The sequence below is a fragment of the Onychomys torridus genome, chromosome 20, assembly GCF_903995425.1.
Source record: "Onychomys torridus chromosome 20, mOncTor1.1, whole genome shotgun sequence".
Lineage (NCBI taxonomy): Eukaryota > Metazoa > Chordata > Mammalia > Rodentia > Cricetidae > Onychomys > Onychomys torridus.
Genome location: NC_050462.1, coordinates 40,605,603 through 40,621,137, shown reverse-complemented (window position 1 = coordinate 40,621,137; position 15,535 = coordinate 40,605,603). Strand labels below are relative to the sequence as shown.

The window sequence follows — 15,535 nt, the reverse complement described above, 5'->3', positions numbered from 1 at the left end:
GAGGGTATTACAACCAAGGAGAGGTTTTATATATCATATTGCAAAGTCAAAATCTTTTTATTATACTGTCATTGTATCTCAAATAAGGGGTTGAGGAAATTAAGACCTAGTGTATAATTTTTCTTTGCCTAGAAAACTGGTGACAGCTAGAGGTATTTCTCCCCTTTCTCTCTGTCTCCCTCCCTCCCTCCCTCCCTCCATCAACTGCTTCTTATTGCCTCCAATGTGTTGGTTGCCCTTTTTAGCCTGTGTCTAAAGCCTCATGTCGACCGTTCAGAGAAAGCATCATGCCTTCCTGACTTCCTCATCCCTCTGCATTTTCTTTTTTTTTTTTTTTTTTTTTTTTCTGTAGAGTGTGAGCCGATTGAAGCAATAGCCAAGTTTGACTATGTTGGGCGGTCTGCTAGAGAGCTGTCCTTCAAGAAGGGAGCATCCCTCCTGCTGTATCACCGCGCCTCTGAGGATTGGTGGGAAGGCAGACACAATGGGATCGATGGGCTTGTGCCTCATCAGTACATCGTGGTGCAGGACATGTGAGTAGTCCCGACCTTTCAGTGGCCCGAGTGGAGTAAGTCACTTCCAAAGGAAAGGAGAAATACACCATATAAAGTGAATAGAAACACTTAATGACATACATAGCTTTAGAAATAAGAAGTGTGTACATGACAATTGAATAAACCTGTTTATCTAAACGACTAAACAGAGGGGCCTGTTATCCATAATGTAATAATGAATATATGCACATACTCATGGGTACTCTAGACACAGGAGCAAAGTATTGAAAGCTGTTTCCTAAAATCTTAACCACAGTTGCCTCTTGGTGTAGTGGGGCGTTTTGTTGTTGCTTTCAAAATTATGAGCTCTGACTGTCCCGGAACACACTGTGTAGACAAGGCTGGCTTCAGACTCACAGAGATCCACCTGCCTCTGCCTCCCAAGTACTGGGATTAAAGGTGTGTGCCACCACACTTGGCTGGTGTAATGTGTTATAGATGATGACTATTCTTTTGTGTGCCTGAAATTTTCTTGCAACATAATTATGTTTAGAATGAAAATCTACTTTAGGGTGCTGGGAAGACATTCAAGGTTGAGTTTGTGAGCCACCAACACCTGTACCTCAGCTCTAGGGGCTAGAGTGCCCTCTTCTGGCCTCCATAGCATCTGCACTCACATGTACACACACACACACACACACCCCAAACCTACAAACCAAGGACAGTGAAGTTAACGAAAGACTTACACAAATGCCATCCCTTATTTTTTTTCCCCACACTCATCATGCCAAAGGCTCTCTCACTTGCTTTCCCATTGTTTCAGGGATGATACATTTTCAGACACTCTGAGCCAAAAAGCCGACAGCGAAGCCAGCAGTGGGCCAGTCGCCGAAGACAAGTCTTCATCTAAGGACATGAACTCTCCCACTGACCGCCATTCTGACGGCTATTTAGCAAGGTGAGTGACATTTGGTCATCAGCTCCTGACCTCCTTTCTGCAGGGGCTATGAGGAGCAGTCATATAGTCAGCCTTCAAGTATTTCCCAGTGCCGTAAGATTTTGTTTTATTTTCTTCTTCACTGAACGTCTAGGCAAAGGAAAAGAGGAGAACCACCCCCTCCAGGAAGACGCCCTGGCAGGACCAGTGACGGCCATTGTCCCCTCCATCCCCCACATGCTCTTTCCAACTCCTCAATTGACCTGGGCTCCCCAAACCTAGCCAGTCACCCCAGGGGTCTGTTGCAAAATCGTGGCCTCAATAACGACAGTCCTGAGAGGCGGCGCCGGCCGGGCCATGGCAGCCTGACCAACATCAGCCGGCATGACTCCCTCAAGAAGATTGACAGCCCGCCTATCAGGAGGTCCACGTCATCAGGACAGTACTCCAGCTTCAATGACCACAAGCCCCTGGACCCGGAAACAATTGCTCAGGTATAGTGCTTCTAACTGGATGTTGTGTTTTAAGTCCTTAAGTGTGATGAAGGCCATACGAAACATTTAAAAATGTGCAAACTATGGGCTGGAGAGATGGCTCAGAGGTTAAGAGCACTGACTGCTCTTCCAGAGGTCCTGAGTTCAATTCCCAGCAACCACATGGTGGCTCACAACCAGCTGTAATGAGATCTGGCGCCATCTTCTGGCCTGCAGGGACATATGCAGACAGAACACTGTATACATAATAAATAAGGGAATGTTTTTTTTAAAAATGTGCAAACTATATTTTTATATAGCCATAACTAAAGAAAACAAAGGAAGTCGACTCACTGACTAATTTAAAGCTTGGTCGTGAATCTCTTGACGATCCATTTGCTGCTGGAAGATTAGATTCTAGGCGTATTAGATTCGTATTGACTTACATAGATGTGGCAGAAATGGAGGAGCCAGGTCATTCATACCCATCCTGGTGAACAGCTAGGAAAACACTGAATGAATAAGGACCTCCTAACAGAGCATATCCACTCTAAAGCTTGCAGAACAGACAGATGGTTAAAACAGGACAGAACGCCCAGAAACAGAATCAATTAGTATAGACCAAAGATGATACTCTCAACTTGGCAACCAATAGATCCATCAATAAATAATGTAATCAATAATGGCTAGCCATTTCAAGACCCGTAATGCTGGATCTTCTATACCTCTCTTCTTCCCTCCCAACACTGACCTCACAGAAGGGCTCTATGGTTCATCTCTAGTGATCACAGAATGGACAAAGCAGAGGTAAAGCAGTGTGGATGAGTTTCCCCCATTCCACCATTGGCCCTCTGGTCCAGAAATTGTCACCTAGCAACAGAGAAAGTGGATAGATTTGGTCCTGGACATGAGTAATCTCAACCATCTCCCAGCTCTCCAACGCTTTGAGACTAAGCAACTCAATAATGAGTGAGAAACAAGAAAATCCCATTCCCAAACTATTTTAAGTATCCTAATGATATGACAGAGACTTTTGGATAGCAGTTCAGGCTATTTGAGGAGTGTAAGGCATTTGTAAACAATTAAATGAATTTTAAGTATAGAGCAATTTCTCCACAAAAATCAAAGAGGCTTTTGACCTTTGAGTTTTTCTATTTAGAGGGTTCTGCAAGGCCCTTCAAGACCTTTTTAGAACCAGTTCCATTTAATCATAGCTGAAAGTCATGACTGGAGAACCCCCGAACGTCACTGCTGTAATAAAGAGGTGAAATGTGATTTGGTTTAGAGACAGATTTAGGAGCTTAAGAGTAAAAAGACATAATGAAACTATTTAACCCTTTCACTGCCAGGACCAGGAAATCCTTTCATTGTAAATCATAAAGACAAGAGTCAACAGATCAACCAGTTTTTATACACTCTGTCTGAAGCAAATAATTGGTTTTTATGGTTGGATTTTATCCCTGTGTTTAACAGTAAAGGAAATCACATACGGAAGTAATTGTTTGAAAAGTCAGTATTATGTCGCCCTCACAAAACAGCTTCTAGCTCTGTCTATCCATCTCCAGCCTTCAAAGATTCCCAAAGGAGCATGTCATAGTGATGTCCATACAAAAACATACAAGTCCTTTGATTGAGCAAGTCAGTGGGATCCTTGAATAGACTGGGAGAGCGTGCTGTCTACAGATGATCATCATATCATGATGGGCTTTATTCTTTATTGGCTACTGTAATTTAATGTCATGTCTTTGCTTATTCATTTAGCAAATACGTGTTGAGCATTGACTCTGCAGGGTCTATGAAAGGCTTTCTTGATGAACAGGTTGAATGCTGCTGTTTTCCCAAGGTGCTGGCCATACGGTAGGGAAGGACAAGGGAGGCCGTTACACTGTGAGGGAGCAAGGATTGTGGTCCAGGTGCATGGCCAACGTCCCGGGGATGAATGGAAGAAGCATTTCAGTCAGAACATGGCAGGTTTTTCACCCCATCTCAACACTGCCTGTTTTGAACTTCTGGTTTTAAAAAAAAAAAAAAAAAACTCATGAATTTTGCTTAACCAAGTTCAGTAAAGAATATTTCTATTCTTATGAAATAACTCTCCAGAACTTTACACAAGTGATACTTTCTACTCATTAAACAGAGGTCCCCAAGTCCTTCTGGTATCTCCTCTCTGTTCCTGTGAATTTGACTAATTCACATACCTCAAATGTGTAGACACATATAATATTTATATTTTGTGACTATTTTATTCCATATAGCACAAGGTGCACACTTTTGCATTTGCCAAGATTCTTTTCAATTCTGAATGGTACTCCATTTTTTATGAATATATATTCATATACATATGGAGAGAAGGCATGCATTATCTTTATCAGTCCTTCAATGGGACACACTTTGCCCTTTGAAATAAATTTTTATAATTCTCCCTATATACTGAACTGGATTAATGATAATATAATTCTCCCTTTATACTAAACTGGATTAATGATAATATATTTGATAACGTAAGTGATAAATATAAGGAAATCAGTATTTTTTAATTAAATGTATTCAATTTTAATTCTTTTTCTTTGTTGATATAACCACTTTACATGTTTATAGGATGTAATATAATAATATGGTATAGGTATGTGTAGTTACCACATCAGCATTGCCGCTCACTTAGTTTCCCTTTATAAACTATGTAACTCTGAACTATAGCTGCCCTACTGTGCAGTAGACCACTAGAACTTCTTTGTATGAATGTTAGTTGACGACTGTGCAAAAGACACAGTGAAATGTTTCTAGGCCCACTTGTGGATTTCCATCAATTCAGCAGTTAAAAGTGTGCGTTGGCAGAGCAGTACCGATTCAATTAACTGATGTCCATGCTAGAGCTGCGCTTTCTCTCCATCCTTCTGAGAGACAGCCCTTGCTCAGTGTTCCAGTCCAAGGGCGAATCGCACAATGGTAGCCCCAGAGAATTTTACCACCGTGCAAAAAGTATTTCATGTTTCTATATAGTCCGCCAAAATGACAACCAGAGACGTTCTTCAAAGCATGATGGTGTTTGTGTGGGAAAAGCAGAGACATTGCTCAGGAAGGTGTTGCTGTAGTAAATTGGGAACATATCCTAAGAGGTGGAGACACAAACATTTGGAAGGCAGAAGAGGACCACATTATTTGGAAGAGTCGTCCTTGGCTACAAGGACTCATAAATGGCAAGGCTGGTGTCCATCCAAGGCTGGACAGACAGTTGCCAGGCAGATGTCCCTGCTGAATCGATGTCCTTGCTAAAGGATTTTCTGTGTAAGAGCGCAGTGGCCTTTGTCAAGGTTATAGATCTGGCAGGGGTTTTGTGCATACTTTGGCTTCTTTTTCTTTTTTCTTTTTAAGTCAGGCACGCATGCGCAAGGCTCCTTCCTTTACAAGCTTCTGTTGCTTAGGCATGACGAGTGTGCCTTCAGTTTGATCCTCAGGTTTTTCATGACATGAGAAAATGACAAAATGGGGGTACCTGTCACTTGTCCCTGCCCCCCCCCCAAAAAAAGAGGAAACCGTGAGAAAAAATAGGTAACTAACCCATCCAACTAAAATGACTAAGTGTCCTGATGTGCTCCTCGGGGAAGTGGCATGGCCCCTGTGGATTTTCAAGTCTAAGGGGAAGACAGCATTAGAGGAAAGTGAGGCGTGCCGCCTCGCCAACTCTGTCTTACCGCTTCTGTTTCTGCGATGAAACACCAAAAGCAGCTTGGGGAGGAAAGGGATTATTTTATGTTACAGCTTGTAGTCCAGCATCCCGGGAAGTCAAGGCAAGAATTCCAGGGGAGCAGGAACTAATGCAGAGGCCATGGCAGAGTGCTGTTTACCGGCTTGCTCCTCCCAAGACCCCCGACCCTGGGCTGGGCCCTCCTCCACCAATTACTAATTAAGAACCGGCTACACAAGCTTGCCCATAGGCCACTCCAGGGAAGGTATTTTCTCAACTGAGGTTCCCTCTTCCAAAATTACTCTAGCCTGGGTCACGTGGACACAAAACTAGTCAGCTCATATCCTGTCTCCCCCTTGTAATGGATTCAGAGCTGAGATGGACTTCTCATGGGAGAAGGCGAGTTGACTTGGGAAGTCCCTGTGGCTACTGCTGCTGACTGACTGGGAGAGTACCTGGGTTTGCATATCCCCCAGCACGGTAGGGAGAGTTTCCCAGAGTTCACAGAACTGTACTACCACAGGATAGTAACATATAGCCACGGTGACCTAAGTTGCTGTGACATAGGATCCTCCTGCTAGAGAGTCCTCTCTAATGCCCAGAACCACACAGTATCTCCTCCCTTTCTCTGTCTCAGCTGCCATCTACCATGGTCACCTGACGGGCTGCAGCACCATACCCCTGGCTGCTCAGAGCCTAGGCCCAGTAGCCATCTAGGCAGCATCCTGATGTCCCTATCAGTCCAACCCACTCACAGCCCATAGGACCCACACATATACCACGCTGGTCTATAGACAGCCAGGCACAGTTCTGCCCCCGGCCCCTGTAAGAGCCATGGGCAACAACCAGTGCCTACATACACCCATGCTGTTCCAACAGCCAGTCAGGTAATGGCCTCCACCCCTCAGTGAAACCATCAACCACTGCAGTCACAAACACCTGCATCCTGGACCAAGGATGCCATCAGAAGTATCGCTGACAAGGATTATAGATGATGTACACAGGAGTCACATTCCTCGGTCCGTCTAGAGTCAAGGTCAACAACAGGTGTTAGGCCTCTCTGCAAAGAATAAATAACCTATAAAATCTGAAAATGTGAATATTGCACCAGATGTACAGATACCATCAATAAAGGGGGGACCAGCAAAATACAAAGGGGATGGGATCACAGTAACTCTTATCAGCAGACCCTAAAGAAAAGGAAATTCACAGCCTTGAAAACAAAATAATGGCCCTTACAGAATTGAGAACAAGAGAAGACAATTAAGAAAATACAGCCTTTCATGGCCTAAGTGATAAAAATCAACAAAGAGATATAGAAATCAAGAAACAAAACCCAAACACCTCAAGAATCCAGTAAGTGGAATAAAGAGAGAGAGAGAGAGAGAGAGAGAGAGAGAGAGAGAGAGAGAGAGAGAGTGAGTGAGTCACAGTACAAGACTACGCTGAAACCACAGAATGAATTCCAGGAATTCGAGATGGGGCTTCTGAGTGAGGCCAGTCAAAGCAAAAGAACACAACAGTAAATAGCAATACATTTTTCAAGGTAAATTAATAGGTTTTCTGTCTCCCGATAATAAGTTTCTCCGCCAACAGCACAGTAAGCCACATCAAGCTGAAATGGAGAAGTATTAACAACAGGTTTATTGAGAGCAACTCCTAGACGGGTTCTCTGGTCCCGGGGATCGGGGCCAGAGAAGGAGCATCCCCAAAGGAAAGCAGGGAGTTTTTATGGGTTATAGGTGAGGTGTGATGATGGGTCCGCCATAAGCTGGGTTTGTGCCCAAGTCTGGTCAAAATTGAGTGTTCAGGCAGGGACTTGGGCAGTTGGCAACTTCAGGGGAAGAAGCTGCTAAGAACTAGATTGTGAACTGGGCTTTTTGGTGCCTTTCCTTTGTTCGGAGACTGAGTGGGTGGGGTTTGGAGAGAGAGACCGGAATGGGGCTTTCTGGATCATATAGAGGCAAGCTGGAGGTTCCTAATAGTGCCACTCCCTATGAGGGCCATCTTCTTTCAAACCACCACAATTGGTCAAAATCAAATATTTAAATATTATCAATTAGAAAATAATTTGAATGTTCCACACACAAAGAAGTAATAAACAGATGAGGTAATGGATGTACATCATTACACACACATTTATGTGCATGTGATATATATATATATATATATATATATATGAATATACATGTAAACATCACACAGAATTCCTTAAATATGTGCAAATTTCTGACTAAATTTTCATATCAATAATTCTGGTTATTATAAACAGTTTTTTTTAAAGATGTATTTATTTATTATGTATACAGAAGAGGGTGCCAGATCTCATTACAGCTTGTTGTGAACCACCATGTGGTTGCTGGGAATTGAACTCAGGACCTCTGGAAGAGCAGTCAGTGCTCTTAACCTCTGAGCCACCTCTCCAGCCCCCAGTTTTTACTTTTCTATACATCTCAAGAGGGGCTGGTGAGAAGGCTCAGTTGGTAAAGTTCTTGACACACTTCCAGGAGGATGGATGCTCCATTCTCAGAACCAACTTTAAAAATCGGGGTGTGCTGGTGTGCGCTTGTAAACAAAGCCCTGGGGAGTCAGAGACAGGCAGACCCCTAGGGTCTGCTGGCTGGTCAGCCTACCTTCAGTCAATGAGTTCCAGGACAGTGAGACACTCCTTTCTCAAAAGGAAAATGGACAGCACCTCATGAATGACACCTGAGGTTGACCTTGGGCCCGCACATGCCCACATGAACACACACACACACAACACACACACACACACACACACACACGAAATAGAATTCTGATCAATACCATACAAGTTAGAAGAGACCTCAGTAGGTTGCCTGGTACCTCAGAATGGTAATTGCTTGACCTGTGACTCCATGTGCATTGCTTCTAAGTATCATACAGAAACACACCAAAGGCCTAAGCTGACGGTGTACACACTCTACAGACTACAAAGTTAAATACTCATGTTCATTTGCCCGTCTGTTCACTTTGTTTCTACAATTGTGAGCCTATTTTTTTTTTCTCAATAGGATATCGAAGAGACCATGAACACTGCTTTGAACGAACTCCGTGAACTGGAAAGACAGAGCACGGTGAAGCATACCCCCGATGTCGTGCTGGACACCTTGGAGCAGGTGAAAAACTCGCCCACCCCTGCGGCGTCCATGGAACCTCTCAGCCCATTGCACAATGTGGCCCTCAGGAGCTCGGAGCCTCAGATCCGCCGCAGCACGAGCTCCTCCAGTGATCCCATGAGCACTTTCAAGCCGATGGTGGCGCCCAGGATGGGCGTGCAGCTGAAGCCTCCTGCCCTAAGGCCAAAGCCTGCTGTTCTTCCAAAAACAAATCCTACCGTAGGGCCCGCCGCACCTTCCCAGGGTCCCACAGACAAGTCTTGCACGATGTAGAAAACCCGAGGTGGTGAGGGGAGGGAGTCTAGAGGTGGAGATGGATTGGTGGCGTTCCTTAGTCTTGCGCTTATAACTGGAGATCTTTGGACTTTCCTATGTTGTCGAATGTAACGCTGTCTGGAACTAGCTAAGTTAACATGGGCATTTGTATTTTGTAACTTTTTTAATAACTGGACACAGGTCATTTTAAAGACAATAGAAACACTTAGACTTACTTGAAAATCCAATGCTGCGCCCCTTGTCACCCAGGCCACACCGAGCTCCACATGGTATATGGCTTTGGATTTAGTGTGGCCCAGGTAAGTGTCCTGCAAGCCAGAGAACCCGCCTCCCGGGTCTTACTGGAGTATCGCCTGCCGCTATCTGTGACACTTGTGGGAAGAGCATCCAGAGGGGGTCCAGCCCCTGTTAAAGGTCACAGAGGGAGGCTCCAGGAGGACCTTCAGTCCATGGTGTGAAGGGATTCAATGACAGCCCTTCCCTAAGGGTCTTTTCCCTGGATCTGGGTTAAAGATTCAATGCAAGAGAATAGAAGAAACTGAGATATGGCTTAACGTGAACCTAGGAAAAGGCAGAGGAGACCGTGTTTCCAAAGCTGTTGACATGACTCCCTCCAAGAACGTGATCGGGTCCTGGAGATGCCCAAGTCCACCGCCTACATTTACAGAGGACTTGAATAGGAAGGACTTTCTGGTTGCCCTGCAGACTCCTGCAAAGTTGTTCAATAACTGCCTAAGAAATATCTCGACCTTCCCTAGAAGCCCACGTTCCTCTGTATGGCAATGGGAAAAAACAAACAGGAAATGAATCCTTGGTTCACTGTTGTTGTGACGAAATCACCTTGATTCCTTCACACCACAGTGGCCCAGTGGTCCTAAAACTGAACCCCCAGCTCTGCTGCCCGCATCTCTTTGAGCCAAGCCAGATCTGGCTACGGTACCGAGTGAGAGCCGTGCCAGGACACCATGGGAAGATGACCTTTATGGTGCCGGGGTGGGTTCTTCCCAGTTTTGTACCTCAGAACCATGACTTCTGTTCTTGTCCAATTTGTGTTTGATTTGCTGTTTGGGATTTTGCCCGTGACCTCTACAGAACTCAGATAGTCAAATGGACTCAATCAAGAACTTCTTCCTCTGACACTTAAGCTCAAGGTCATTTTTCTTTATCATATATTTACTATATGTTTCCTCTAGGTAAAAAGAAAATGGTAGATTGTGTGTTTGTTTGGTGCTGGGATTGAACCGGAGGCCTCTCGCATGCTAAGCACACACTCTACCACTGAGCTATTATCCTCCCACCCCCATCATCCTGAACACGATTGTTTTTACTAAGGTACAAATCACCATTCTAGCAGCAGCGGATGTCTACACTAGCGCTGCACTTCCTCATGAAGCAAGCCGATGTCTCAGAACAAAGCCCTTTGCACACACCATGCATTACCTTCTAGGTTTAATTTCAAACTGACGTGCCCACCTCAGTAGCACAGCATCGACCATAATTCACACAGCAACAAATTAAGATCTGTACTAAAATCAGGATCATGATTGATGGCTACCTCAGTTTGCTGATCTAATCATCCTGTTACAGGAAAAAAAAAAAAAAAAAAAGGATGGAATATCCCTTACAGAGTCACTCTCCTCATTTCACAAATGTATTGAAGACATATGCCCCACCCCCAGCTACTTCCAGGTATGGTTAAGTTTTAAACCTCAAAGTTGCCAGGCAATAGTGGTGCACGCCTTTAATCCCAGCACTTGGGAGTCAGAGGCAGGCAGATCTCTGAGTTCGAGGCCAGCCTGGTCTACAGAGCAAGATCCAGGACAGCTAGGACTACACAGGGAAAAATAACTCAAAATTTTCAGAACCATACTTTTTGGCCATGTTAAAAAAGAAACCGTAGAGATCCAGCCAGGATTGAGCTATGCTGGACACTGAGCCTTTTAAACAACTCACCCTGGCTCCCTTGGAAGTTTATGATCTCCTAAATGAACTCACCATTTATTAGAAAACAATACTGATTCTTAAACCCATTTTTCCTCCTTTGATGGATGAGGCCAGTTGCAGGTCTAAGAAGCTAGCAGCAGCCTTTTTGAATTTATTTGTAAATGCCTTTCTTAAGCTTTAATTTTAACTTTTCCGATCTTACTCCTACAAAAAAAACGCTTCCTTCAAAACAGCTCTCTGGCAGTCCCCTACCCCAGTGTCCACTGTCTTCTATGTGTCCATCTATGCCTTTCTGCCCCTTAGATAAGGACTCTGCTGCCTTGAAGGACAAAGGACAGGCTTTTGTAGACCCCCCTGGGGCCTCTTCCTCCAGGAAATGGCTCCCAGTTTCCTCCCATCCTTTTATTTATTTATTTTTCCTCCATCTTCTCTCCTGTAGTCCTGCAGACATTTCCAGACTGACTTCTGTCTCTTAAATGAAAGCATAACCTTCCAAGGAGCAGTCACCTAGCCTTGCTTTGTTTAGCCAATGAACCCACAGTTTTACATTTTCCCATCTGACGTGGGCCCCCTTCCAGCCGTGCACAGGATAGTTTCAGATCAGGCGTCCCCCAAAGGATCCTCAAAACTGTCAGTAGAGTTACCTGAGAGCTACAGTCACTGAGACAGGTCACCCTGGCGGGCTGTAAGCCACAGAGGTAGCACACAGCAGGAAGGCACAAGGAAAGGAGGAAATGAACCCTGAGGTGCTCTGACCTCTCCTCAATTCCCAGATCTTGGGAGTCCATACAGAGTTCAGGGAGAGGATCATCAGATGGGCAGATTCTAGTCCACAACAATACCTGACTCCACATTCACAAAATATCCATGGTTGGGGGAACCGCGCGTGCGCGTGCGCGTGCTCCATAGAGCCCAGGCGCAGATTTGCAAAGCCCTTCAGTGTGAGTTGGGGATGAATTGTGAAGGCTAACTGCACATTTTTTGAAGAGTGTCCCAGGAAACTTGCAAACTGTCGAGGGCACCCTGTGGAGCACAAGTTCTTGTCGCAGATCAACACCATTGTTCAACAGTGTTCCTTGCGTTCACACAACATAATCTGACTTTGGTGCCCCGTGAGCCATCCATGGAATAATCTGTAGTGAGGTCCCACTTATTCTTCTACCATAGTCAGGAGTAAGTATCAATGGATCCAGGACTCCCAAGGGTCGGATGGTCTCTCTTGAGTTTTCTGTCTCTATGTATTTGCCATTCCTAAAGTGGCTTTAAAATTTAACGAAGGGGAAAGAGTTGGGTTGGTGGTGGTGGTTGGTGGACTCAGCGTTTAGGAATGGCTCAGCCTCTGATGTCTGCAAACTGAAGGAACTGTGTTCTAACATCTGAAATCTAAAACTGTAAAGGGATTGTGTCCGTTGAGAGTTCAGATTTGGGTTGATATTTATTCCTGAACACAGCAGAAAGGACCATACATGCAAGGAAATGCATTTGGGATGCCATCTCTCTATCTGCCACTGTGACTCTGAGTCACAGAGAGCCTAGATCTGAAGGTTCTACCCATGTGCAAATAGAAACCCCTCTACTTCAGAGCCCCACCCCCCCCCCCCCCCCTCAAGCTCCAGCTGGGCTGGAGCATCAGGCTTGCATCAGGATGTCCTTGGCGCAGATAGCGAAGCCAGAGAAGCCAAAGGCTGAGCTTTGCTTTCACTCACTCATCCTGGTATCCTTTATTTAAAAAGTCTCAGTGGTATAATCTAAATGGATACCTGTATCTTTAAATTATATAGGGAATTTTGTATGTTTAAATAATTGTACTGGGTTCCATAAATGCTTATCTTAGAAACTTAGTAAAAGAAAAATATATAAACTGCGCGTCTGTGAGTGCCCTTCCTTAGAGCGTTCACCTAAGTTCTGTGTGTAGTGTGATGGTTATTGTGGATATTTCCAAGTGTCATAGGTGGCTGTGTTAACGGGAGAGTGCTCTTCCCCTGCGTTCTTAGTGGTAACTCCTGCCCACGTCATGCAAATCAGTATTGTCCCCGTGGGTTTGGTCAGTGGTAGTACCGGTAGCTTCCTGCTTGTGACGGTTACCTAATTGTGTCAATGTACATCTGTAGTATGTACATGTGAAAGTGCCTTCCTATCTTAGAGAACTTTAGCCTTGCTTTTGTACTGTCGCCCACTACATCCAACCCACCGGACTGTTCCAAGATGCCCTCCACTTGCTCTCAGCCTCCCCACCACACCCCACCGCCATGTCTCCCTGCGCCTCCGTGCCCAGTCCTGTGTGTCTTGCATCCATGTGGCTTATCAGACTGTCTTGTGACCCTCAGAGATGTGACCGTGCCTTTCTCACCCCACAGTAGCTCCTTGCCATCTGTCCCAGGCTTCTTCCCACCATGACCCCCACTCACACCACGGCCTGCCATCCCGTCCCACTTGCTCTAGAATCCTGGCTCTCCTCTCTGAGGTGAGGAGAACAGGGATGCTTTTACTGGAAGAAAAGGAAATGTTTTGTTAATCTGTGGTGACAATGCACTTTTCTGTATAGTACTGTACTTCTTGGCATGTACCATTCCAGGCTTCAGTATACGGTTGGGTTTGTTCAAGGTGTAGCTTTATAATAAATATGATAGTTCTGGCCACTTTTGTCTGCTCCTGAGTTACTGTGACTCTAAAATGTCCCCTTTCTTTTTCGCTCTGCTCCCCTAGAGAGGAATCTAATGGGTTGTATTGAAGAAGGGGAAACTTGAACCTTTTTTTGTTTTGTTTGAAATAGGGTCTCTCATCAGACAGTGGTGGTGGCGCACGCCTTTAATCCCAGCATGGGGGAGTCAGAGCCAGGCGGATCTCTGTAAATTCAAGGCCAGCCTGGGCTACAGAGTAGGATCCAGGACAGGCACCAAAACTAGCAATTTGTGTTACATTTGGTGCCCAACATGGGACATGGACCCACCACCCCTGGAATTAAGAGTCTTGTGCTCTACTGACTGAGTTAGCCGGGTGTCCACCACCCAGAACAAGAAATAGCACACCAGCCACTGTTAGCCAGTGTGCTGAAGAATCACACCATAGCTGATTTCACCAGTTTGACTGCCCACTGAGGACTCCTGCAGCTCTTATATCTGGTTGTTCTTCTTGAATTTTAGGCTGGGAACTGGAGAATCAGCTCAGTGGTGGATCTACCAACAAGTACAAGCCCATGTCCAGTCCCCACAACACTGGGAAAAACGGAACAACAGAGAGAGAGAGTTAAGTTACAAGTTCTGTAGTTAGAGTTTCCTGCCTGGCCCAGTCAGGACAAATCTCTCTTACCCGCCAGTCACACAGTCGCTCAGACCCAACCAAGAAAGCACACAGAAACTTACATTGTTTAGAAACTGTATGGCCATGGCAGGCTGCTTGTTATCTACCTTTTCTATCTTAAATTAACCCATTTCTGCTAGTCTGTACTTTGCCACATGGCTTGTGGCTTACCAGTGTCTTTACATGTTGCTTCTCATGGCGGCGGCTGGCGGTGTCTCTTCCCAGCCTTCTACTTCACAGAATTCTCTTCTCTCTTGTCCTGCCTATACTTCCTGCCTGGCCACTGGCCAATCAGAACTTTATTTACACAGAGCGATATCCACAGCAAAGTTCTTCCATTTTTATTGCTACACAGAACTCTATTGCAGGCGGGCTTCCTAGTTAAGCTTTGGGCTTTATATGCAAAAGTCATTAAACCTAGAGAGATGAATGAAAAATAGATAATCCCACCAGTTAAAATTGTTTCCCAGACCATGATGGAAGGATGTTTAAATTGTCGGTTAGAAGGCCCACCCAAAGGTAAGGTGGGTTTGTTCCCATCTGGAGGCAAGAACTCATGCTAAAAGCCACTGAAACCACTGTAGGATTCACCTGATACTTCTGTTGGGTGCCTGCCTTCAGTGCCCACTTTCCTTGCAGAAAATTGGACTCACACGCTCCTCACCAAGAACAAATGTCCAAATGAGACTGGGAGATTGTTCTGGAAAAATCACCCTGTTCTCCGTCTTCCTCATCAAGCTACCCATCACTTCAGCCTGCTGCAATTGACTGCACACCCATTTCCACCCGTCCTTCTGGGATCCATACCAGGTGTGTCAGTTAGCATGCCTGCACCCACTAAGATTATACCTTACATAGTAGGGATCCCAGGGAAGAAAATTTTCCAAGGTTTGGTTTAGGAGTGTTAAACATATCCCAACAAGCCTGAGACCATGGCAAATCCCATTCCAAGGGTTGTCTATCACCATTTTGTTAGTTTGGTTTTGGGTTTTGTTATGTTGGCTTTTTAAGACAGGGTCCTGCTGTATAGCACAAGCTGGCTTGAACTTGTAATTCTGCCTCAGCCTTCTATTGGTTAGGGCTAACATGTGACCCACCATGCCTGGCTCTTCGATCCCTACTTGGATTTCAGATTATAACATTGGGAAATAAGCACCATGAAGTTCATCAATTCCTCGGCCGTCTTTCTTTAAATAGCAGATAGAAAACCTGCTTTTACAGTAGAAAAAAAATAGCTGTTCTGTGAAAGGCATTGCCCATTCTCCAGCAGGGAGTAAGGTGTGTGT

At 45.0% G+C, this 15,535-nt stretch overlaps 1 protein-coding gene across 3 annotated transcripts in view; it reads left to right on the top strand.

The window, feature by feature from the left end:
- Positions 1 to 10,250, top strand: part of Srgap1 (SLIT-ROBO Rho GTPase activating protein 1) — a 270,798-nt gene extending 260,548 nt beyond the window's left edge. For all 3 annotated transcript variants that reach the window (XM_036169672.1, XM_036169674.1, XM_036169673.1), the window contains exons 19-22: positions 353 to 533; positions 1,318 to 1,452; positions 1,586 to 1,925; positions 8,625 to 10,250. In XM_036169672.1, the coding sequence (XP_036025565.1) occupies positions 353 to 533; positions 1,318 to 1,452; positions 1,586 to 1,925; positions 8,625 to 9,002 (1,034 nt within the window). In that variant the 3' untranslated portion in view covers positions 9,003 to 10,250. The remainder of the gene's footprint in view (positions 1 to 352; positions 534 to 1,317; positions 1,453 to 1,585; positions 1,926 to 8,624) is intronic.
- Positions 10,251 to 15,535: the final 5,285 nt, after the last annotated feature.